This window comes from Ischnura elegans, chromosome 3 (assembly GCF_921293095.1).
Source record: "Ischnura elegans chromosome 3, ioIscEleg1.1, whole genome shotgun sequence".
NCBI classification, from domain to species: domain Eukaryota; kingdom Metazoa; phylum Arthropoda; class Insecta; order Odonata; family Coenagrionidae; genus Ischnura; species Ischnura elegans.
The window spans coordinates 86,729,829-86,755,693 of NC_060248.1; the positions used below are offsets into that span (position 1 = coordinate 86,729,829).

Here is a 25,865-nt window from a genome sequence, read left to right on the forward strand (position 1 = left end):
CAAAAATGGCAGGCACTAGACGTACCAGTAACTTTGAGGAATACCACAGGTACCTTTAGCAAACAGAACCCAGTAATAAGCAAAATCAACCGAAAACAGGGGCCCAGCAATAAAATTGATTCCCCCATATATTGCTAGATTATTTAATGAAGACTGCATGGGCGCACAGTGAGGGTAGGGGGGGCAGCTGCTCCCCCCTAGAAGCAAAAATCGCAAAAGTCTTTAAGAAAAATCAGTACTGAATTGAAACAAAAGTATTCAACAAATCTTCTTAAACCTACAAAAAATGATATGTATTAGTATAAGATATGTAACTAAAATAAAACTATTTTTTCAAGGAAATAATCTCTTAAACTCATGTCATAACTTGGCTTCCCCCCCATAGACCTTGGCCAGCCCCCCCTAGTTATGATCCTGGGTACACCCTTGGAAGACTGTCGAAAATAATTGAGTCTTTACCTCTGTAAGCTTTTTATACAAGTACAGACAGTCATGAAATAACACAAATCCAATGAAAATCTGAATACCTTTTAGCGGTAGCAACACTCTTTCCTCTCGGCACTGTATAAAGTAAATCATGCTCAAACCGATATGTGCCGATGTGAGGTGGAGAAAATATGAGATTTAACTGTTTGAGTGTAAATCAAGCCAATGTGTGGAGAAAGTGGCTGCCACATAGAGTGCCACATATGCAAACATATACCATTCACTGTACATATATTGGACGTGCTGATACATGCATAATATCTCAGTCTGGAAAAACTACAGTAAGTGGAGAGCATTATAAAATTTAGCTCTTTGCAGAAAATAATTAAATCCTCCCAACATATTTGATAGCATATGTAATAATTCTACCATATCAAGCTATGTATGTTTCTGATGATGGGAATCGTTCATTGACAAAATTAGTCTACGGATAAACAATAATTATGCGTTTGGATTCTTAAGATAATTCTGCTCTTTATTTTTTCAATCATTTTAAATAGTAAGATGTTTTCTTTATGCATCCATTCTTTATTTAATATAAAAGCCTCTTTCAACCCTGAATATCTTTCCACCTGAAATGAAATCCACATCCCAATGACTTCCTCAGTTAGTCCCCATTAACAATCTCCCTTTTCTAGCCTTCCATTTAAAAAAATCTTTTTCAGCAGAATGGATGCAAAAGATGCACAGGAGGGATAAATATAAGCCAAGATAAAATGGCTAATATGTCAACAAAGCATATACTACAAACAGTGTAACTACATCATAATAAGGTACTGCTTCCTACCTCTACTGTGTATATTTTACAATAGGATAAGAAATTACATTTACTTCCAGTCTCATGAAGAATTTTTTGCCAAATTCAATTTCATATTTGCGTGAATGCAGTATTAAGAGGGTGTGGTTGGAAGATGCAACCACCCCCCTAATTCCTGGAAAAAGAGGATAGATTATTCTCCAGTGGTTCTAAATGGCTCTCCAATGCCAAAAAGGATGGATCCAGAATTCTTTTCTGGGAGTGGGGGGGGGGGGGGGAGAGGAGAGCCTGACAGGCAAATGGTCTTCTCATATTTGAGATTAAAAACAACATGCAACAAATACTGTATGAAATATTCTCTTTATCTTTATAAGAAAGTTATTATGAAATTAAATGATTGAGGTTCCAAAAACACGAACGTAGTGATTACCGTATTAAAAAATCTTGTCCATTTCTTAAGCGTCTGGGAGGGGACACGTGCCCCATGTACGTAGTGATTACCGTATTAAAAAATCTTGTCCATTTCTTAAGCGTCTGGGAGGGGACACGTGCCCCATGTACCCTAAATATGCCTATGAATGCCAATAATTATTTCATTGGCTCAAATAAATTATGTACCTCTTCTGAATATCTATTTGGGATTTATTATCTTATATGATTAGTAATCAAAGCTCTACTGTAATAAATAAGTTATGGTTTGAAGTTGTAAGAATGATACGCTTGTGAATGAGGCATAAATTAGCCATGAACGTATTGGTAGTTGGCTTTTATCTCTACCGTAGCTGTACATGGTCGTAACTTTTCTGGTACATTCTGCATCATCGATAAGCCCACCCATGGAGGAAGGGAATAATTATAAAGGACATTTTTTCATGGGGGAGACCAGACGCCCAATGAGAAGGTGTAAAATACTTTGAAAAGACTTTGAGAGCTGTATCACAGATCCTGACTCAATTTTGAGTCCTCTCGCTACCTCAGTGGATCGGATCTCAAACTCAAGTTAAGTTTCAGTTTCAGTTTGTGTTTTAGAAACTAAAACTTCAACTCAAATCACTTGGGCTAGAGCATTTGTGGTAATTGTCAGTGGCAAACTGACAAATTAATACAATTGCCTAAACTATTGTCTCTCTTGGTCTCCTGATCATCAATTACCATCATTACCAGAGTTCGATGAACAGTGGAGTACAACACAATGGAGTACACGAAATTATTTTTGTAAGAGATATTTCATTTCTAATATTTGAGGTGGTGATTGCGGAAATATTCGAACTTAGTGACTCAATTTGAGTTGAGACTCTGCATATTAACTGAGGAGTGTTGTCTGAGCAAATTTTGGGAGATCTTGTAATAGTTACACAGTAAACAAGTTTGGACCAGGACTTGAAAAATGTTATTGATGCAATTTGGATAGGAAGAATGACAAAAGAAGATCTGTTCATATATGTATGGATCAAGAGATAATGGATGACAATAAGAGGGAATGATGGTATGAAAATGTTAGCTAACAGGATAATCGAGAGCTGCATCAAGCCAATCTTAGGACTGTTGATCTTCGATGATGTTGTTTATAGTAAAGGTATGCAGTGGCATAGCAAGGTGGAGTTTGGGGTGTCTGGACCCCCCCCCCTCCTTCTAAATATAAAAACACAATGACTTTGCTCCATCATAAAAGAAAACAAAATATGTATTGAACAACCGTGAATTCATAAATGATTTCTATGAAAAATGAAGTTTTTTCGGTTATGAAACTGTTAAAATTAGTTTAAAACCCTCTACTTAGTACATACCATATTTTCCAAAAAAATTTCCCAGGACTCCCTTCTCCCCCGAACAAAATTCCTAGCTACGCCAAAATAGGTATGTAGTGTAGTATTTTCCAATTATTAAAACTGCAGTATTAATTTTAATTTCATTTTTATAAAAATAATGAAACACCTTAGAAATTTTGAAGCCATCATTTAAAAAAATTGGTTTTAGGCATGCAGTTATCTATTTTTGCAATTTGACCCATCCATGGTTGTTATATATAGGTATCATGGACCATGGATGTCTTGGCGGGATAGGCTGCCATTGAATTGCTGCTTTCTTTTCCAAAAGCCATTGAGAGCTGAGTGTAACTTTGAGAGGAGCTATTACTGCTGGGCCTGGAACTGTTGTTCCCAAGCATGCTCAGGTACGTTTGAATTGTTAATGGGGAATTCAGTCAAAAGACAGCAGAGTACAATTCAAAGGTAAAATAGGTAACTGGAAAACCATAGCTAATTCATACTACATTTGGTCAAATAACAGAATTTCCATCCAAAGATGGGAAGGAGGGGGTAAACTGGAAAATTTTGATCAGTAATTATTGAAAATAATGCATGCTATAATATAGAAAAATACTGGCACCATAAAACTCTAATAAATAATTTTCAGGTTTAGTGTTATACCAACTAGTTGTGAAATCAACATACAACTCTATATATTCATGGCTATGGTGATCATATCAAAATTTTAAGAAGCAAGGAATTCCGATGGGAATTTAATAGAGTGAGAAGAAGAAATTCCTTTGGCTTTTGAGACAAATACTTCCAAATGATGTATTCTGGGATGTGCACACACATTATGTGTCACGGATTAAAGCAATGATACTTTTGGTCACCCTATTAACGGCTATGGCCATTTCCAGGAATGCTTGTCGACTAGTCAAGAATTTCCCACAACTGACTTATTGCTAAGTCATAAAGAATAAATTTATTTATTAGGCTTACAATAGACGAATTTTTAATAGAAAAACGGAAAATTGGCTGATCCATCTGAAAATATTTCAAAATTTTCTCTGATTTTGCAATGATTACAAATAAATAAATCTAAGTAAGATATTTCACCTATAGAAATAACGAAATGAATTATTAACTATTTTCCGATAAAGCCGTAAATATTTCTTCATTTTAAAATTGAGTTATATATTTTAGATATTCTCATAAATTTATGAAGAATTTAATCCCTGGATTTCTTCAAAAATTCATAAAAGAATCCACATACCTCGGCCGACTGCTCCAATTGTGTCAATTATATATCCCGCCACTTGAGGGTAAACTAGCGCTCTCTCGCAACCAAGTTGCGAAACCCAACTTGTCGAGAAAAGCTAATGGAAGGTCGGGCAGCAACTGTTTACAATAACAAGGATTTTACGTCATGGCAGAAAGGTAAATATTGACGGAGAAGCGCACCTTACATATTTATATTAAGTATTTTCTACCGTAATATAATGTTATAAGTATATAATCGACGCTTGTCATGCTGTCTTTAAGATATAAGATAGATTATTTGCTCGTAGCTACTTAACATTATGTTCATGGCTCGTTTTATTCGTCTCCGTTTCTATCTCCGTATTGAAATTATTGTTTTGCTAAATTTCGTTATAATCTTTGCAGTGGAGGTGGCTGGTGGGGCTCCTGGTACACAGCTGCGAAAAATAAGGTAATGTTAACGTGTGGGCTATAATTATGTTGGAATAAGGTAGCATGTCTTATGTTGTTATCTCAGCTGGTGAATGTGGATCGCACTCACTCGTCTCAATTTTCATTTTCAGTCTGCTGAAGTGCTAGAGTTCGTCCGAAGAGACCTGGACGAAATATCAAGTGCTGTTTCTATTGAAGCTAGCAATGTTGTTTCATCGACAGCATCGGTCATAAAAGACAAACTCAATGTGAGTGCCAGAGCTTAAGTTATAGAGTGCTTATCAAGGAATGCCAACAGAAAAATTCTGGCCGAATTTTTTCTTTGCTTCTTCCTTTTGGGAGAATGATTATAATATTTTCTGAAAAGGTTTATTCTGTATCATTACTAAGGAAGTCCATTTCTGGTTGATTTATGATCGTAATAATTTTTCAAGTTGCATTAAACCACAATTTTGAGACAAATTGAAAACCGTATATTTGAAAAGGGCATCGGTTTCGTGAACTCACCGAACCTTTGAACTGCCTTTATCACGAAAGTTGAATTCTTGATTTCAGTTAGAGGACTCCGATTCCACAGCTAGTACAGTTAAAAGAAGCATTTCATCTTTCCTTGGCCAAGTTTCCAATGTGCTCAACCCTGTTCCTGAAGATGAGGATGAAGAAGCAATGGTTATTCAAGGATCGGAACCTATTGTTATAGACCGAGTACAGGTTGGTACAATTTTGTCATCATTAGAAAAATTAGTTTCGAGTTGGATAGGTAGGTGTTATCAATTAATTTGCTTGAAATTTTGATTCTCATTGTCAAATTTGCCTATTTTATTGTCAACGGCAATACTCGGATAAAAATTTGTACTTGATTCGTTTTCTGTTCATTGAATCCTCAGTAATTCACGCCTATTGTATTTATTTTACCACAAATCATTGAAGGTGTACCTCTTTGATAAGTCTGCCTTTCCCTGTTGATGACAAAAATCGGAAATGAAGTATTTTTTGTAATACTTATACATGTTGCTGCCTGATTATGTTGGATTTTCTTTGGCATTTCAATTATCCCCTAGCAAATAGATTGCGGTATTAATTGTCTGCCAGTTCATGTTTGACATGACATCAGAGGCACTAAGAGACAAGAAACTTGGGTGGACATCCGGAATTCTATGACCTTTCTTTGTTTTAATATCTCTCGCTCTATTTCCAGAATTGCCTCTTTTATGATCTTGATGAGTTTATTAAAATATTTTCCCATGGCTTTTGCATTCTGTTGGAAAAATTATGGATCAATATTTCGTATTTAAACTCAAGCTAGCAGTTTCTGTGGTGTAAGGTACTTGCAGAAGAACCTCTAGTTCTTATTACATTGGGTGCATTCAACCAATGGAGCAGCTCCTGAGCACATTGGCTGAATATGTGTGCTCAGGGAGCGTGGTTAGCCATTTTTCTCATTGGGATGAACCCTCACATGCGGTTCAGTGCTCAAAGGCGAATAAAATATGGTGGATGATGAAAAATCACTTCCCGTTCCTCATCATACAAACCAAGCTTCTCATTCAGGAGAATGAAAGTACTCCCTCAGAGCTCTCCATACACTTAACCTGAGCTGCTCCATAGGCTTATCCCTTGGACTGCGGTAGTTCACAATTTTAGCTGCCATCCAGTGCAGAAGAGAACCCATGCCAGAGGCACCCTCTGGTCTGGTAGAGTTAAGCCCCTAGTGATCCTAATGTTGAGGGAAAGTGCCCAAGTGCAAGATATCCAGATAGCAGTAAACGTTTTGGGTAAATGCTGCAGTCAGCATGCAAAACTTTTTCTAGTAGTAATATATGTAAACCTAAGGAGTAATATATGTAATAGCCGTGTGTATTGTCCAAAGATTTGTGGATCAATGACATTATTTCTAAACTATTTACCCTTACTTGGAACATGACTAGAATGTTTTTCATTTGTGAATTGTTACTACCGATGATGTTGCAGGAAATTTGATTCCCTGAAGAAGTTATTTATTACTTATTTTTATTACTCTTGAACTATATTGGTAATAATAACCATTGTTTTTTCACACATCGTCCATGTTGGCATCATTGTGATGGCAACATATCATCTACTCTACTGGGCGTTTCACAATTAACAGTGGGGGTTTAGGTCTGTATAAAATTTATCGAACTAAACTTATGGCTGCAAATGATTCGTCAAATAAAAGAACAACTCAAACAGTTTTACGTGAAAGCCTACTAGTGTTCTGTGTAAGCAATTTGTCAAATGGCACACATCAAGACAGTATTTGAGTTCTTCCTAAATGTTGATAGGTGTCTCTCTAGTAATTGTTGCAATGGCTGCTTCAATCCTGTTTCTTAATTCGGGAAAATCAGCTGGTAGTGGAGCCACATACGTACGTATAATCCTTGATGAACCCCGAAGAAATCACACGACATCAGATCGGGTGATCATGGAGGCCATGGAAAACAAAACTCAAGTGTCCTTTGGCCAAGTTGAAATTTACTTCAAAATCACTTCATTATGTGTATGTGGAACAAAAGAGATGACCTGATCACTTCCTAACACCCTGGCCTGAGCTCTACCGCCAAGTTGGAGAAAAATAGCCATCATAATGATGCGATTGCGGAGGTGATTTAAAATCCACTTTTAATGGTTTATTGTAATATGTACCACAAAAATATAGATGCTCACTTGGATATTAGATTGATATCTATCGTATAATTTAATGTTACTTACATTAATGTTAATATCTCCTTAAAAGTAGTTTGCCATTGCTTTGGTACCCCTGATGTATATGTTTTGGCCATTTTTTCCTGTAAACCTTGGATTTTTGTTTGGTGTCTCAGCAGCAAAATTATCAATTCTGTATGCTTACTTTTGGGATCTTTGTAATGTGAGTGTATGTTAAAGTGTATATTAGGATAGCTTGGTCTCCTCTTTGTGAAATCTAGTTGTTGGAGATGTCACTATTGATCTCTCCATTTCATTTTTATGTAGTCCTAAGAGGTAGTGTTATTTTTTTCACTTGGGAGTGGCAGTTCAGAGCTATGGATGAGAAAGAAGTTCAAGTTGATAGCCTTGTTTGTAGATTGATGTGTTGACTAATCCTATAAAGGCTTTTGCAATGAATTTTCTAACTTCTTCATAATTTTTAATATTCAGGAATTTTACTTAAGTTTTTAATCATAAAATTTAGTGTAGTCATGCTGAAACTTGTTGCTCAATGCTCCTGTGAGAGGCTCAGATGTTCATAAATCAGCAATCGAGTCCCATCTGCAAATGAAGGACACACCTGCTGTAATTCAGTTATTAGTGGGGCAAGAGGGGCTAGAGAGGCTACCCTGCACCCAAAGTAGGGGAAATAAATGCATAAGGCCGAGAAGCATTGTTGGTTGCCATGGCTACTGTGGGGTAAAAGAATAATCAAGTGGACTGTATAAAGCGGAAGAGAGACAATTCCCACATTTAATTCGGTTAAGCAATTAAACAAATAATGAACAATTAACACAAAAAATACATAATAGAGAAGCCTGGAAATACAGGTCACGGAGAGTCGGAGCAGCGGTGAGAATGCGTTGATCCGGCGAGCAGCATGCAGGAGAGGGCAAGCAACATGCAGGAGATATGCGAACAGCAACGTGCAGGGATAAGCGGGCAGCATGCAGTCCGGCGGAACACTCAGCTACGCTGGGGAGGGAGAAAGGCGAGACTGCCTCTCGGGCCACTTATTCGTCAACTGCTCGTCGACTACAACTGACGACTGAACTGCATTGCTTCTCCGCAAAGGAAAACGCCAGGAGACTATCAGCGCCCTCCTCGGGAACACGGGGAAGCCTACAGCAGACGATAATAACTGAAGAACGAAAACTATGAGAAATAATACGCAACAGCTACTGTGTGTGAGGTGACTTGCTTTTTGTAGTCCTTCAGTTGCGCAGGAACTTCTGTGCAATTATACACTCTCACTGGCATCACCTGTGCTTTAGCAGCCCTTCTGCCTACTTCCACCTGCCTCCTATGAATTAGTGTGTGTTTTCGAAATGTTACTCCTATCACCTCATGCCATCATTATTCAGTGTATAGAAATCTGCATTTACTCAATGGAATACGGAAAAATAGAAGGACCTAATTGAAATGGACAAAACCCTACTCCTCAATTTGACTTTGATGTCCAACAGCATTGTTATTATAAATAATTGATCTCTACTCATTCATAACTAAAAATATCTCTTAAGATGCTACATATACTCAAAATGAAATGTATTCTCTCTTTCAAAGAATAAATTTCATTTTGTGAAAGTATGGAACTTTAGTAGAAAAAAATCTGATTTTAAGTTTGTAGATGTAAGTGCAAATGGTATTTTCACTTATTGTTAGATGAAGGTGATGTTTTTTGGCAGAAGTGAGTTGGTCATGAAAAATAACCTGAAAAGGTAGAGATATTTCCTTACTGAAACTAACACTAAAGGAAGAAATTTGGGAAAAGTAGTTGCCAGATAAAACTCTCATTCTCTCTGTACTTTTGCTGGTTTGATGGTACATAAATATAAAGTAAGTTCCCTCAGTTGCCCTGTGTTTACAGTTGCGGCTTCAGTCCTTATGCTTCGAAAAACTTATAAGTAATCGTGAATTTTCCTATACATTAGTGGCTGAATGTATTGTTTTGCTTTAATCTATTTATGTGAGCATAGTGCCAATGCATAAAGCTATCCATCCATTTTGGTGTAGTTGTATCTACTCAAAATAGTTTCTCTCCTCCACTACAGATATTTGAGTAAAAATGTCTACTTACATTTGGTTTTGTCTTGGTCTTGAATAAAATTCATCTCTTAAGTACTTCATTTAAATCTATGTCTTATGTAAAATGTTGGGTAAAGCTGGAGTAGAAAGGAATGATCAACCTCCTCTCACCTGCAATCTAGCTTCTACGGGAACAGGATGGAGATAATTTGTAGTGGTATATCCACAAATGAAACAACACTTGTGCGTAGATACAACACGGGGAAAACTCAAATCGAGCTCATTTTCTAAGAATGAAGAATACAGGCAAAGAAAGTGAAGAGTTATTGTCAATTGATTATTAAATGGAGGTTAATGGGTTTGTTGCTGTGACTCATCAATTCTTTGTCCCTCAGGCCCGCCTATTTACCCTGACTGCTGATCCAGCAACCTTTCTTGTGGACCCAGTAGAAGCTAGGGAGTATGAAGCATGGCTTGGTGTTGTTGGAGAGGGTGATGGTGAAGGCATTATGGCCCCAGAGAAACTGTCTGCTCTCATGGCTGCATGTCCACGGCTTCATGAACAATACAACAACTTGGTACCTAATGAGGTGAATAGTCACTGACTTAAGTGTTATTCTTTTTAAATTTTCCACAGCGTAACTTGAAGAACATTCATTTACCTACACTTTGACAGATAATATTTGTATGAATTCATGAAGTGTATGCCCTCTAATTTTTAATGTTTTCTTTTACTGTCTTTTTATTCCTTTGTGTCTCAGGTCAACTGTAGAATAACCATTACTGCATGAAATTTAAGGGTTTTGACTGTTCTCATGTTGTTAATTTTTATTTCCAGCATTTTTTAAAGGACATAGGTAGGAAGTGATGGAAATCTCACTTGTGTAATTAATTTTAAGCGTTTCTCGTGGGTGAGGATAATGAGCTAAGTTGAAAAATACTAAAAAGGAGATATTAAGTCTATGTAGTCTGCATTTGGGAAGCAATTACTCAGTTATGAAGCATGCAGTCATGAATGGGTTGTTAGTCCTTGGTGATTGCATTAAATAAATATCCTATTGCACATGTAAAAGATCACCTTAATATTTATATGCCGTACTTGTTTAATATATAATATTGTTCTCTAATTCTGCTAGATTTTGCTTTTTGACTCAGGTTTTGAAAATGTATTCAAATATGTAGTCAATTTTTTCCACTTCGACTCGTCTTGGATTTCAAATTTTTTCACACCCCTAACATTCATGGATTGTTTCCTATTTTCATGTTTTTACGTTTATCATCATATTTCAACTCGGCAGTTTTAGGATTGATTGTAGGATATATATTTGTTATGTTGTATTAATTTTTTCATTACCTTCTCTATCAGGTTTCCCACTGTTTATTTTGGCATCGATATTTATTCCGCAAGGCCTTGTTAGAAGATGAAGAAGCAAGGAAAGAGGCAAAGAGGAAGAGGGAACTAGAGAGAGCAAAGATGAAAGAGAGTGAAGCTGCCAAAGTGGAGCCTGAAAATTGGGATCATGGTGAGTGCTCATCTGTTCCTGAAGAAACACCCTAAATTCTTCTCACCTTGTGTCAAGCATCGGGAATGAATGGTTTTGCTTTGTAAAACCTGTTATGCTCCCCAGAAAAAGCAGAATGTTTTTCCGGGGGAGTCCAACCTATGCCTTGTCACCTGCCTGCTATTGTTTTTGAGGAATCACCCGGATACAAGACTGAAAGCATAGTTTTGAAAGATTTTATAAAACAAGGTAGCTTTCTTATCCTCATTTTGTAAATTCTTATGTCTAAGTTGATGATATTTAAGCCAGGAGTAGGATTTGGATCTATGAAGTGAATTATGATATGTTTCGCAAATTTGAAATCACGTGTTCTCAATCATTTGAAATGGTTATGGTATTCTAATGATAATTGCTAGATTTATCACTAATTAAATGGGCAACTGATATTTCATACTTAGTCAAGAGTAATTCATTGTATGATGATAAATATATGTAAATCATAGTGGCATTTAATGCTTTGTAATCAATAAAATAAATGAAAGTGAAAGTGAAATATTAGAAGGATTTGATATTGGCAGTATAGCTTTTTTATTTTTTTCCTGAAATATTTACCACTACCTTTAGGTTTTTTTCATGGTACTATGTAAAGTAGCATGTTTCTAAGAAACCATATATTGTAGTAGACCTACCTATATTGATTAATTATTTGCATAAATTCATTTGCTTTAGATCGAGTTATATGCAGTTATTTGCTTTAGAATCTGTTAAACAGATTGTTTTAACCATAGAAGCTTAGAGCCTGTTTATTCTAACTGTGAATGCAATCAGCTTGTGTCTCTTTTCAATATCATATTTGGCTTAGCAATAGCAAAAGTTTTTATTATTTATTGGAAAGTGTCTCAGTGATTTTGTTTTTAATTGGTCCTAAAATGAATTTTGAAATAGCATGTGGTCTTGAAAAATTTTCCCTGTGCTCTTTTCAGTTGCGCATGCCTTGCTGACTAGTAAAAAGGGTACTTTTCCTATAATTAGGCGTGTTTCTCTGTTCATTTTATTTCTGTTCCATTTTTCCTTTGATCTGTATTTTCTTGGGTTTTGTAGGATTGTGTTTTTGTATTCTGGAAAATGTAGGGTTTTTTCCTTCCAAAAGTGATGACGTATTGGAAATTTATGTGAACTTTTTTCTCAATTTCTCTTATTAATAAAATCAATGTAATGGTTGAATGTATCCTTGCTATTTCTTTCAACTTTCTTTATCTTGTATACTTTTCTTTTTCAAGGTGTTGCATGGTTAATGAATTATGTTGCCAGTTATCTATGCCTGCTAAGCACATAATTCCTTCTTTGTTTTCATATTTTTATCACAACCGCTGGATGGCGCTATTTTGTGATTGCACGTTATCTTACTTCCATTGTGACCCCGAAAACTAACCAAATCAAACCGTTTTGCAGATGATTCATGATGTGAATTCTTGTTGGGCTTGTGTTAAAGGTGGTAATTTGTATCTATCAACATCTCATTGGTTAAATTTCCTGTCATTCTTGAGATGAAGTATCCTACCTGAATGGGAATAAAATAAATTAACTGCTATAGTTTCTATGGAAAATCTGAGTTAATTCCAGATTTTAACATTACAATTCAATGCTTGCAGTTTCATCGCTATTAATTTTTCAAAGATATGAAATAAGTTTCTTCAATAACTCTCTGATGTATAGTGGTACATACTCCATACCAGCCAGGCTCTATGAAAATTAGTAAGCCTCATTAAAGAATTGAAAAGACCTTAATCTTCCCTTATTGTGGTAGTTTGTACCATTACTTAAATTTTTTTAAGAGCTCTAAATATTTTTTATGCTGTAGTGAATGTGTATCGCCTTGTGCATTGATTATGATAATTTTTATGTAGGCTACAGATACAGCTACAATTACCTTTTTAGTGACAGGTAGAGCTTATGTTCTGTTTGTTTTTATTATTGAGTATCTTATCTTCTTTGCATGCACTAAGGTAGAAAGCCTGTTCTTCAGTTTATTGTGACGTAATGTTTCAGAAGTCGTGTACTTCCTAGGAGAGAGTGCCTCTCTATTTTTTGTGCACGTTTCACAATTTAATCAGTTAAGTTTGGCTTTTGGGGAGCTTGGTAGCTTAGTGGATAGTGATCTTAGCCGCTGATCAAATGGTCTCATGTTCAAATCCTGGATGAAGCCTTTAAAAATCCCTACACAAATCCTTGAAATGCAAAAGGCACAGGGAAAGATACTGTCCCCCAAACCCTGAACACGTGAAATTCACAGACCCTTGGCTTATGTGGAATGAGCTCTACCCTTTTTTATCCAAATGGGTGGATATTCATATGAGAAAATGAGTACCGAGCCTCTCAAAAAGAAAGAATTCTACTGTATGAGTTGATGTCTGGAGGAGAATTTAGTTTACTTTGAAAAATCTAATTTTTAAATTTTATGCTGTAAATGATGGGTTTTTAATTGAAATTTCATGTGAATTTTGATTTTAAAAATTGATAGGCTTAAAGGCATCTTTTTTAATCAAAGTGCTTTGATGTATTACTTCCTTATCACATGAATAATGGTCAAGAAATCACTGAACTGGGTATATGCTCCTCTTAAATTAGGTAATTCATATTTGCTCATCAGCATTCTCAACTCCTAGTTGGAAGTAGCTTTTTGCTCAATTCTCTTGCCCGCTATGCAATCCCTTCACACTCCTGTACTATGTACTACACTCCTGTACTCCTTCATCATTTGCTCCATTGATTTCATGTAAATCTGTCTAAAATTAATGTTACCCCCTCTAAATCCCATTTTAAATTAGTAATGAAAAATAATTTAGAGTCAGCTTCTTGGCATGATGATTCAGTCGAAATTGATATTGCACACTTTTCATGGAAATGCATTTGTGCTTTAAAATTATGACGAAGAACCGATGTTAAATTGTTATCCATGCGCTTAAGTTTGATGTTTTGAACCATTATCAATCAGTGCCAGCAAACTCACTGTATGTTAATAGGCTGCATTTGCGAATCAAAAATGCATAGGCATTTTTTTAAATTGAGTGTGGTGTGATGTGGATGTTTTAAAAAATACCAATGCCTGCGCACTTGCACCAAGCACGCATACTTGTGTTGGTTTCTGCCGAAAGCGGATGCTCTTTCCTTTTCTTGTGGCCTCTCAAATGTTCACAGGAAACCCATGAACTATCATTGTGCACGGAACTGTGTGAAATATCTGACTTATTACTACATTGTAATTCCATTTCCCCTTTCTGAAAAGCATCACTGATTGTACAATTAAATTCATCATCTGGTTTTTTTGTCCTTAAATATATCTCCCATGATACTTATGAAATAACTCAAGGGAACTAATATGATGGTAAGTACCTATATCAAGTGCACAGTAGAAAATTATTGTTTGCATTTTTTTCCTTTTAAGAAATTACATTAAGTGATACTAGTAGTGAAATATATCAAAAGGAATGTTTTCAATACACAAAATTCTAACATGTCAATTATTTATAGACCATTGGAAAAAAACCGAGATTATTAATTGGTATTTTTGCAGTTAATATCCATTATAAGTATCAACTCTTCATGTTAATTTCTAGGGAACTGTCATTTTCAACCTGATTGTTTGAATAAATCATGGAATATAATAGTAGTCTGTTTGAAAAATTACGCCTCAAATCCTGCAAGAAAAATCCCTCACCATTGATTTCAAGCAAGATAAGAGTTCAGCAAATTTCCTTACACTAGATATGAATGAGATGGTTTATTGGACTGCTATAGGGAGAACCGTAGCATGAATTCCCAGATCATTTGAGTGTTCTACAACTCATCCATCTTATCCTTATCTCGAATAACAATGGGCCACTAGATGGGAGCACCAGCATTTGCTCCAGGAAAGAATATTGGTATATAAAATTCAGAGAAGAATAAGTTAACATCCTGCATATTTAAGTATCATAATACATAACCATAGCTTTTGTAAATGCCAATGTCGTCTCCTGTGACCTCAGAAGAGTAATCGAAGGTTGCAGCACATATTTTGTGTATTTAACCCTTTCGAGACGGTGGAGTTCTCGCCTTAGCACGACTGCTGTACTGAGCTTCAACCAACCTTTTTCAACCCTTCCTTGCAGGGACTCCCCATTATCTCGGACTCCAAGGGTAGTTGGTCTCCCTCTAGGGGTGTAGAACCCTAGCAGCGGCATTGGTTCGCGGTCAATCATGCTTCATTTATTTTAATTAGCTATATGGGTAATTGTTGCTTGAACGTAAATTGCAGACTTCGACTTGAATTCCTCGTTTTATTTTGAGAATTGACAAATTTTGAACGAAGCTCTACCGTCAATATTAACGCATTTAATGCAGCAATAATTTCCATGTTAATGTTTAAACTGAAATCGAGAAATGAGTTAATATTTATCGTAGAATTTCGTTCATAAATTGTAAACGCTACTCGAAAGACAAAGAATTCAATTCTTAGTTTATATTTTTTGAGAAAGGAACAAAAATTTATTTTGAATATTTAAGTGTACCGGGACTAGCCACTGTGGTAACTTTTACGGAGTCACCTGCAATGCACAAAATGTGCGAAAAATCCACAAAGGAAAAATCATTCGCCTTGACTGGGATTCGAACCCGGATCCCTCGATTTCCGGCCGAGTGCTTTAGCCAGTTAAGCTACCGAGGCGTCATTCTCCCCTGTGGAAATTTGTGGACTATATTTATTTTGAAAACTGACTGAATGAACTATTGAATGACCATGGTCCCGTACCACAAAGAGGGGTAATATAAGACCTGCTCCCGGATTTCGAGGGTACGGCCTAAGTCCTGCTTTGCTGGGTCCTGAAACTAAGACTTTGCGAACTCGTGACCATTATAAAAGGGGGAGAGCAAGGAAACATATATTTCCGGTATTCGATCGCTTGCGTAGAAAAATCTCCAACGAAAATTTGCGACTTTCGTCTCCCGGGTCAGGAAACGTCCTGCTGCATATTTTCATCATTCGTAGGGATAGGATTAAAGGTCTGAATAACCTTCTCAATTGTATTACATTATCACTACAGTACACTCCTAATTATCCAAGGATGGGGAGAGCCGGCACGAATAATTGGGAAACATTGATAATCCAAACTTTCTCTTAAATGTCTTGTAATGTTCATAATTTACGTAAAACAAACAATATAATTTCTTGATTGAAGCTTTTGCGGCTCATGATGATTAAAAGTAAGTCACATACGGGTGTATGCCGCGTGTCGTGATGGAGATAGCCCCGACGTTTCGCGACCGACTGCTGGTCACTTTTTCAAGGGAATAATGTTAGGATTGGGTTGTTGCTGCCCTTTTTTATATTTCAGGTGGGAGGGTTGGGCAGAGGGTGTGGGGAGTTAGGACTGGAGGGGGAAGATAACGAAATGTTGCGGATGACTGGGTTCCAAGTATTGCTGATTCTTAATCCGGTATCTCTATTGTAGTTGTTCTTGTTTTTCTTTATTTCTATGGCCTCGCGGATGAGTCTGGTTTTAAAATGTTTAATCCTCGCGATGACTCTTGATTTTTCGAAATCGATCGCATGTCCGGTGGCTTCGTTCTCCGCTACGGCTGACTTTGAAGGGTAACCCAGTCAAATGGCCCGCTTGTGTTCTTCTATCCGAGTTTTGACTGTTCGTCCGTTTTCCCCGATGTATTTATTCTCACACGATCGGCAGGGGATTTCGTATACTCCTTCGATTTGAAGTGGCGTCCTATCCTTGGCATTTCCGAGGAGGTGTCGTTCTTGGGCGTGTGGTTTAAAAATGGCTTTAATGTCAAATTTCCGGAGGATGTTACCGATCTTATCCGTCGTTCCTTTCTCGTAGGGGAGGAAGGCTTTCTTAGAACTTAATTCCTTGGAACCCAGTCATCCGCAACATTTCGTTATCTTCCCCCTCCAGTCCTAACTCCCCACACCGTCCGCCAAACCCTCCCACCTGAAATATAAAAAGGCAGCAACAACCCAATCCTAACATTACCTTGAAAAAGTGACCAGCAGTCGGTCGCGAAACGTCGGGGCTATCTCCATCACGACACGCGGCATACACCCGTATGTGACTTACTTTTAATCAAACAATATAATATTATTTATGCAGTTATTCTGTTATTTTAGAATGCTTTCCCGACTCAATGAGATTTCTTTTTCGGCAGTTCGCGATCTTTTCAGCGGCGATAACATGGTTGTACTCGTATAATTAATGCTCCATGTAAGGCCTGGTTTTGAAAACCACACATCCGTGGATGTGTGATCACAGATGCAGGAAAGTAGTTTGCACGAATGCTTCAAAACCACTGATCGACGTCGGCACCTACACTGTCAGGCACCACGCCACGTAGTCGTGTCTCACACAAGTTGCCTGGGTTGCAACTGCTGCAGGACGTGTATCTGTGATCAAGGAGCACAGTCACGCACTGCGAGGCTTGGAAAACAGGAACACGGTGCTCCCGTGAATGCAGCTAGCGCTAGATCACTTCCGTTTTACAAAGGGGATTCTAACAAAAATAATAACCCTGGTGTATCCCAGCATTAATGCCATAAATCGGATGATTTTGCATCTGATTTTTTTAATAAAGATGGCGGAAAAAATTGAGCGTGAGTGAAAATCATTCACTGATAATCCGCAATCCAGATAACCGCAGCTGGATAATTAGGAGTCTGCTGTACTTTGTTGCATACTCCATATCTTCCCTTCATAAATACAGGATTCATACTTGCACATTGATTGCTCTTTTAAATGTAATAAACACAATCTTTAATAATTGTTAAAGAAAAATGTGCTCTCTTCATGTTGTTCCCCAAATGGTATCATATTTTACATATCCTACTTGAGCCATCTTAGCTTATGCATTCATTAAAATTTTCCATGGTTAATTCAGGATGGACACAATAGAAAAAAACATTAATGAGGGTTTTCCTTAATGGAAATGTATGGGAGAAAAACAAGCAATCTAGCGTAAAAAATTGCATTTCTCTGCTCTGAAGCATTCATTCGACATAGTACTTGATTACCCTTCATGTTATTTCTCAGTCCAGCCTAATGAATCAAGTTTTCAAGTTTATATGAAAAAAATCTGGTTAGAACTATACAGTTGTATTAGGACGAGAGCTTGTTTCCTTACATCTTTTGATCTTTGCAAAAATGCTGAGCGTTAATGAATTTACCTTAAATTAGAGAGGAAGTAAAGTGAGGCTAAATTTGAGATGTTTGATGGAAAAAAGTGTTGAAAGTTAAAATCTATTTTCTAATGAGCCTTCATCCTTGAAAATGAAGTATGAGTGCACCTTGTCTTTATCATTTTCATATCATGAACAGGGCAATGCTAAATGATATTGATGCCTTGCTAAAAATTTTCATCTAATGACTTAAGAAATGTATGAGCGTAAATGCCTAGCAAAATTCTCCAGAAGCACACACTTTAGTGACAAGAACCAGTGGCATAGCTAGGGGGTGGGGGTTTTCACCCCCCCTGAAATATAAAAAAACAGTTATTTTCCTTCATAAAAGAAAACAAAATATTGAAAAATCATGAATTTACAAATTATTTCTTTAACAAATTAAGTTTTTTTGATTATGAAAAGTGTTAAAATTAGTTTAAAACTCATTACTTAGTTCCCTGTTTTTCTAAAATTTCCCCCCCCAGGTTTTAGACCCCCCCACCCAGTGAGAAATGGGTGGTGGAATCCACGTGGAACCCACTTGGAATCCACGTTGAGTGGTGGATATTTGGTGGTGGTGGATATTGAGTGGTTGGACCCACGTGGAATCCACGTTGATTTCAAGTGGATTTGTGGTGATTATCATAAAATGTTAAACAGAATTTCTAATTTGTGGAACTTAACTCTCTGGTGACATTGCGTCATTTATCATCCTGAAACCACGCTAGTTATGTGAAAATGTATCGCACATTCTATTTTTATATAATTCGTGGAAAGGCAGCCATGAGAGCACATGAAAAATCGTAGACACATATATAGAAGGTTTAGATATAGAGTGGTTGAGGTTTTAATGGTTTTAGGACAGCACCTACTGCTGTTTTAATTTTTCCACCAAATTTCCACGTGGGTTCCACGTTGATTCCACGACCAAAAACACGTGGTATCCACGTTACATTTCCACGTGGGTTCCACGTGGATTCCACCACCCATTTCTCACTGGGCACACCCTCTAAACGAAATTCCTGGCTACACTACTTCCAAGTACACTGGTATTCAGTTCTGTTTTGTGTGGATGTAAGATTATTGAAATAGGCTTGAAAGCTTTCATTCAACTCATTGTTGGTTCATCTATGGATGATGAAATATTTTTATGTCCGCATTGAGTGACATTATCTAGGGCATATCACAGGAATCGAAGGGATTTATGAACTTTGTTGAGTTGTTTTTGAATTCCATTCAATCAATTTGAGCAATGAAAACAAGAATAATGTGATTCAAATTTAATTAGAAATATTTTCAAGACCTTTGGAATGTGCTACTTTCTCTTTTGTCTTACTGTCTTTGCTTGCAAAAATATTTGACTGTCAACAGACTACCATGCATGCTGTATCTTTTCCCTTTATTTTCACTCTTATTTTGTGTAGCATTTCCATTTTTTTGATTGTTATGAAACCCATTTTTTAACATTCTATAGTTACCTGGAACCCTTTTGGCACATTACAATAATCCAAATGTGCCTATATCCAGTGGAGCCTCAGATCTTATGAGCCGCATAATGAAATAACATGACCATGATAGTGATTTTCCAAGCTCTCCTATGCTTTCTTTAAGTGAATGAAGTATCTAATTCTGAAAATGAAAACAATATATTTAGCTTATACATATATCTATCTTTACACCTCTTGCATGTACCTTTATAGAAAAGTGCTCTCTGAGATCTCTTGGCCCATGACTTTGCTTGCTTAGCAAAATTTTTGAGATTCATTCAAAGTAAATTTCAATTCATGACTATGGTTTGATGGATGTTTTACTGCCACTATTTGGATACCCATTCAAAAAAGTAGCCTTGTCTTTCTGCTGTCCTCATGGTACTTAGCTTAGCAAATCATTTCATTTGCATATTGCGTGAAGCATTTCAAGAGAATGAAAGCTTTGCCGCTGGGGTGGAAATATCGGAGGAGGAGCAAGCAAGGTTGCTGTCGGAGTACGAGAAGGAATGCAGGGAGGAAGCAGAGAAGAGGAAGGCGAGGGAAGCGGAAGAGAGCAGACGAGCCAGGGAGGGGGTTGGCCTCGAGGGAAGCTTGGAGGACGGCTCCTTGCTCCTCGACGCCAACCACTACCAAGCGAGCAGCCCCTCCAAGAAGGGCTCAAACTCCAAAGGGGAGACATTAGTCAAGGTTGGCGAGAACCTTAATCTGATGAGGATTAAGGAAAGGAGGGACATGGTGCTGATTGAGGGCCAGGGTGATGGCAGCTTTCCTGCATCTTCCACCTCCTCAGGTGATAAAGGTAAGCATCGTATAATATTGCTAGATATTTTTGGTTTTACAGTTTTGATGCGGTCACAAGATCTTAAGCCTTCTGCCATGTGGGGACAGCAATAGGGTAGTTTCCTATTATTTTTTTATAGCCTAAATCGAAAGATTATTACCCCTGGAGTACGTATTTCACGCTTTTAGATTTTTAAATTATGATATCTATTTTTTGCGATTAAATGAAAAGTGAAAATTTTCAAGCGCACGAAAACGCGATGTGCGATGGCTAAGTATGAATGCCGGGAAAAGTCCGTGTGACGTCGTTCTGGTTCCCGCTGCCACAAGTGAGGTGACCTTGGGACGAAGCTTTGAGCACTGATACGAATCAGGACAGGGGCGGATCCAGGATTTCTTTCTGGGGGGGGCACAAGCAAGGCCGTATCCAGGATTTTGTTCAGGGGGGGGCACAAGGATATCTCGTAATACAAAACGAACGCAATGATAATGGGACCGTATTAAAAATCTTGTATATTTTTGAGGGTCTGGGGGGGGCACGTGCCCCCGTGCCCCCCCCCTGGATCCGCCTATGAATCAGGATGCTAGCAGGTAGCAGAGTACCCTGCTAGCTGGTAGCCCTTGGCTTAAATAAGGATTATTAATACCTTAACAAACGAAGAAAACTTTCCGACCTTAGCCAGTTTTAATAGGTGATTATTAAGACATGTTTCCCTGAGCTCGGTGCCTCATGCATGCATTGGTAATCTCAGACAATGTAAAACTCCTATCTACTCGTATAGAAACTAGGTCCCTGTGATGTCACGTGGAGTGGCATCGCATGGGCGCCAATCTGGCCTTTTTCAAATGAGGTTAAGATTGACCATTGCCATTCGTCTAAACCGGTATTTCTAAAACCAAATAATTTGTATAATATGAATACACTAATGGTGGGTAACGAATCGCAATCAATGCGTTTCATTTACTTTGATGAAGGAAACTACCCTATTGTAGTGCATACAATTGGGGGAAAAAGTTTCTCAACATGCAACAAGTATTCTTGGGACTAATTCATAACCAGAGAAATTCAAATACGTTGCATTTTGTCCCTCTTTCGAATGAACAAGTCGAAGACTGATAGCTGGCAGAAATCAGGGGCATGAGTTCTGCAGCCTTTGATGAGTTATAATACAAAATTGCTCCAGTGGCTGTAACATTTAATCCCATCATTTACACAGACCAAGATGACTGCCTTGGTTTGTGGGGAAAGGAGCTGGTGACTGCAAGGACAAACCAATGTCTCTCAACCAAAACTTTAAGACATACTCACTTCTGCATACATCAACACTCACATAGGCTAAATTTATGGGAGAATGAGCTTAAAGAGAATGAAATCAAGGTGGAACATGGCGAGAAAACATAGTCTCTTTGAGCTTATTCTCCTGCAAGCTAAGCCTATGCAGTGAGTCTAGATGTGTATGTGTGCATGTGCACTGAAGTGAGTATTAGGGAATGCCAGTGAAGAGGCTGTGGTTGGTCCCTGCTGTCACTTGCTCCTATCCCCACAAACCAAGGCTGTAATCTTGGTTGGTGCATTATAATAAGTTTAAAAGTAACTGCAATTGGAGCAATTTTGTATTTCAATAACTGGTAGCTTGCCTGCCTCCGGTATAACTCATGCAGGTCACTTGAATGGTGGCATATGAGATCATCCTCAAATCATCAAATGTTCTATTAAACACTCTGATCCACATTTTTCCTCTTTTACTCTTCATATCAAGTACCTTACCTTGCACTCAAGCACTGTCCAACTATTAACCGCCACAAAGTACACTTGAAGTTGGTAAGTTGGGTGTTTTCTGTTTTCGAATTGAATGTTTTATTGGAGGAGCATGATGCGAGGTGTTTGAATTTCTGTTGTTGGAATTTTTCCATAAAAAAGCCTGAGAGGAAATTTATTTTCTCGCTCACTGTTAGGGTAGCACAAACTTAATCGACATACTTCTTTACCCAATCATCATCATCATAAGTCAACAGTCCTAAGATTGGTCTCCATTTCACTCCTCTATTGGCTAACCTTCTAAACTTTTCATAGTGTCTCTTTTAAATCCTTTATAGCCTGTCCTCTGTTACTCATCTGAGGCCGACCCTATCCCTTCTTACCTTCTGCATGTCCTTCTATGATTGTCTTCATCAAGTTATCATGCCCCATTATGTGGCCAACTAAGTGGTCCTCTCTTCTCCTTAAGGTTTTTAGAAAACTTCTCTTTTCTCCTTCTCTTCTTAGCTCTTCCTCATGACTTACTCAGTTGATCCATTTTATCTCCATCATTCTTTGATAGTATCACTTCTCTAATGCCTCCACTTTTTGGTTTCTCTGCAACTGACAATGTCCAAGCCTTGCTTCCGTAGAGAAACATGCTCCATATGTAGCATCTGATGAATTGTTTCCTTACTTCTATTCTTGTATTCTCAGCTGATTGTAGATTCTTTTTGCTGATAGTCCTCTTCACCTATGCTTTTCTACTGACTATTTCTTGCTTCTTAAATCATCAACTATAAACCAAGTCCCTTTTCCATGAAAAGAGAGGCAGTACGTAAAATACTCGAGTAATCCTCTCCCATCCTTTTTTGTCTCAATGATAAGAGGAGGGCACTGGCCATTGGACTACAGATTTTTCAAATTTAAATAATCACATTGTTCATTGTGCATACAGTTTTTAAAATAACTAGCATTACTTTAAGCTCTTTTTCAATTTTATGAGTAATTCAACAGAAAAAAAACAAACTGATAGTTACTATATTCAGTATGCCAATTAGCAAGATTAAAAAGCAGTGTATGTCTTGAGTGGGAAATTTGAAAAAAAAAAAAAAGTCTCAATTCATGTAGACACAATGTAATTCATATAAATTGGTAAAAACACAAAGGGAGGAGCCAAAATCTTCTACTCATGGAATTGTTCATGAAGATAAACTGGAGCTCGGAGAGAAGGTTGGAGAAGGGGTTTCTAGCATAGAAGCATTTTTCTCTTGCTGTTATTATTATTATTAAATAATTGGTTACAAGTCGACCATGTAGTCGGGTGGTAACATAAAGTTATTACACAATAATATACATAAACCAAAATGCAAAACAAAATACTTAGTACCACAAATTTTTTAAAAAGCCCTCAACAAAACCATTTTTACACAATACATGTCCCCGTATACCTAGCACCAAATCAGCAAAAATACATTACATATCTACATTTACATTGCCCTCAAAATCCATTTTTACACAATAATATACTAAGACCAAAGAAAAAAAACAAAAAACACAAAATTTTAAAAATATACAATTGCAAAGCCCTCAAAATGTTGCTCATGCATGGAAATATATAAGTGCCCTGTGTTTAAATGTTTCAGTATAATCCAGTGATTGTTTGTATAATTATTTATTGTGCCAAAACTTGAGGTTTGAATTAATTCTGTAGTAATGCTAGCATGAAAATGTTTCAGTGATGGTGAGATCACCTTTACTAATTATCCTTCTCACTGGCTCTGACTTCCATTTTGGTTGAAGCACTACCCTCCCCCCTCCATTTTCTCTGTTAATATTTAACTTTGTTTGTTGTATGAAAATCGCACTCCCTCTGTTAAAAAATATGCAATTTTTTGTGAATTTTCCTAAAGGTTTTATGTTAATTTCTAATTTGCTGATGTTTATGGAATCATCTACGTATACTATCTCATTTAATGGCAGTATTTTGGAAACAATTAATTTATCTGAATCCTTGGGAATACTTAAACATTCTTAAATTAAGGTCATCTGATAATTACTTGTGTATAAATTTACATGGATCTCTAATGGTTTGTGAACGAATGAAATATGTTCTGGTTATTTTTATTCAACCTCCAATCAAGCCACTTATTGGTACTTAGGATGGTAGGATGTGCATTATTGTACCACTACTCTGCGTTCTTCCCATAAGCAGTGAAGGTGGTTGTTAAAATTTTCGCACCTTATTAATTTTTTCTCAAGACCCTCAAGATGCAGCTAAAGATAATATAAATGTCCTGGCTACAGCATTCTATGAGGAAAGCAATGAAACTCTTGTCCACTGCCAGAATAAATACTTAAATATGTATTCACAAGATACAATATAAGGCAGCATAACTATTAGGTACCTGATTAGTCACAATAGAAATTATGTTGCTGTAGTTCGTTTTATGCATGCACTTTCGGAGGTTGAAGGAAGAAAACTGTATTATATTCTTTTGGTAGTTGCTATTAAAATTTATTGTAGTGATGAATCATTTATATATTAATCACATATATACTTTAGTTGTGTACTTATGCTATATTTTGATTGCATATTTAATCTTAATTCTTATTTAAATTGGCAGGCATTCAATGTTAATTCGTGTGATAATTTCTTGGCTCCTGATGATCACTTAACCAATAAATAGAACCTAAACTTGTCAGTTAAAGTTTGTTGCCTTTAAGGTCATACTTTATGATATACTGATACTTGATCCAATGTTTGGTTGTGATCAGATTTTTTCTATCTAACTACTACTCTCATCAATAAACGCTATGGAATTCTCAAGGTGCATGTAATTGTACCGATTTACATAGTAAATGTTTGTATGTAGAATTGTCTAATAGCAACTCTCATTTTTAATGCCACAGAGAGCACTGATGGTGATTGGGAGAAGGAATTTGATCTGGAAGATGTTCCCAGCAACTTATCTGATTCAGCAAACAATGAAATTGGCTTGCCAATGAAGTGCGTTGGAGCGCCAACCACTGGCTGATTGCATTTCAAGCTAGTGTGGAGACACATTGATCAAAGTACTAGCCTCACCAATTTATAATGTTATCTTTCAAATACAAATTGAAAGTAATGTTTGAAGTCTCTTTGCTTCACTTTGAAGAAGTTCTGGAAATGTTTGTCTAGGAGGAAACTCTAGCTGGTCATTCAGTAACCTCAAGGAAAATTGTCTCAAGATTTAGTTATGTATAAATAGTGTCATATACATATTTGTAGGTATATAATAATTGTTTTTGCATTACCTCTTCTTGCTTGAGCTGAAGACATCTAAGTTTGCCTCCTGGCAGTCTCTCACTGTCTATTCTGGTTGTATCCATGGCTCTTTTACCATACTTTTACATCTTTTACATTACTAAGAAGTTTTATTGTATAATACACTCTTCTTTCCTGTCAAGAGAATGGACTGATGGGATTGGTGGCTGTTGATGTGTTCATTAAACGTGTTTGTGAAGTTCAAGTTAAAGTTATTTTATGAGGTGCAGTTAATTGTTTAAATCATGTTCATAGATTGAATTTTATAAGAGCTTCAGATATCCTTGTATTATAATGATGGAATGTATCGTTACATCAACATTCGTGTGATATACATATGAAGAAAAATAAAAGGGAAATACATTTTTAATGTGTGTCTTTAGTTCATTTTATTTATTTCATATTTTTTAAACTGTGATCAGGG

The 25,865-nt window shown here is 36.8% G+C and overlaps 1 protein-coding gene across 1 annotated transcript; it reads left to right on the plus strand.

The window, feature by feature from the left end:
* Positions 1-4,345: 4,345 nt before the first annotated feature.
* Positions 4,346-25,811, plus strand: LOC124156112 (BSD domain-containing protein 1-like). The gene is made up of 8 exons (XM_046530444.1): positions 4,346-4,431; positions 4,660-4,705; positions 4,818-4,934; positions 5,242-5,397; positions 9,816-10,010; positions 10,787-10,943; positions 20,038-20,415; positions 25,048-25,811. The coding sequence occupies exons 1-8, from the start codon at positions 4,421-4,423 to the stop codon at positions 25,170-25,172; spliced, it is 1,185 nt and encodes a 394-aa protein (XP_046386400.1). The 5' UTR covers positions 4,346-4,420; the 3' UTR covers positions 25,173-25,811.
* Positions 25,812-25,865: the final 54 nt, after the last annotated feature.

Excerpts from the sequence above, each read along its gene's own strand:
- LOC124156112 (XM_046530444.1), top strand. Across the intron at positions 4,935-5,241 it reads TCATAAAAGACAAACTCAAT|TTAGAGGACTCCGATTCCAC; the intron begins GTGAGTGCCAGA and ends TCTTGATTTCAG. Across the intron at positions 20,416-25,047 it reads CACCTCCTCAGGTGATAAAG|AGAGCACTGATGGTGATTGG; the intron begins GTAAGCATCGTA and ends TTAATGCCACAG.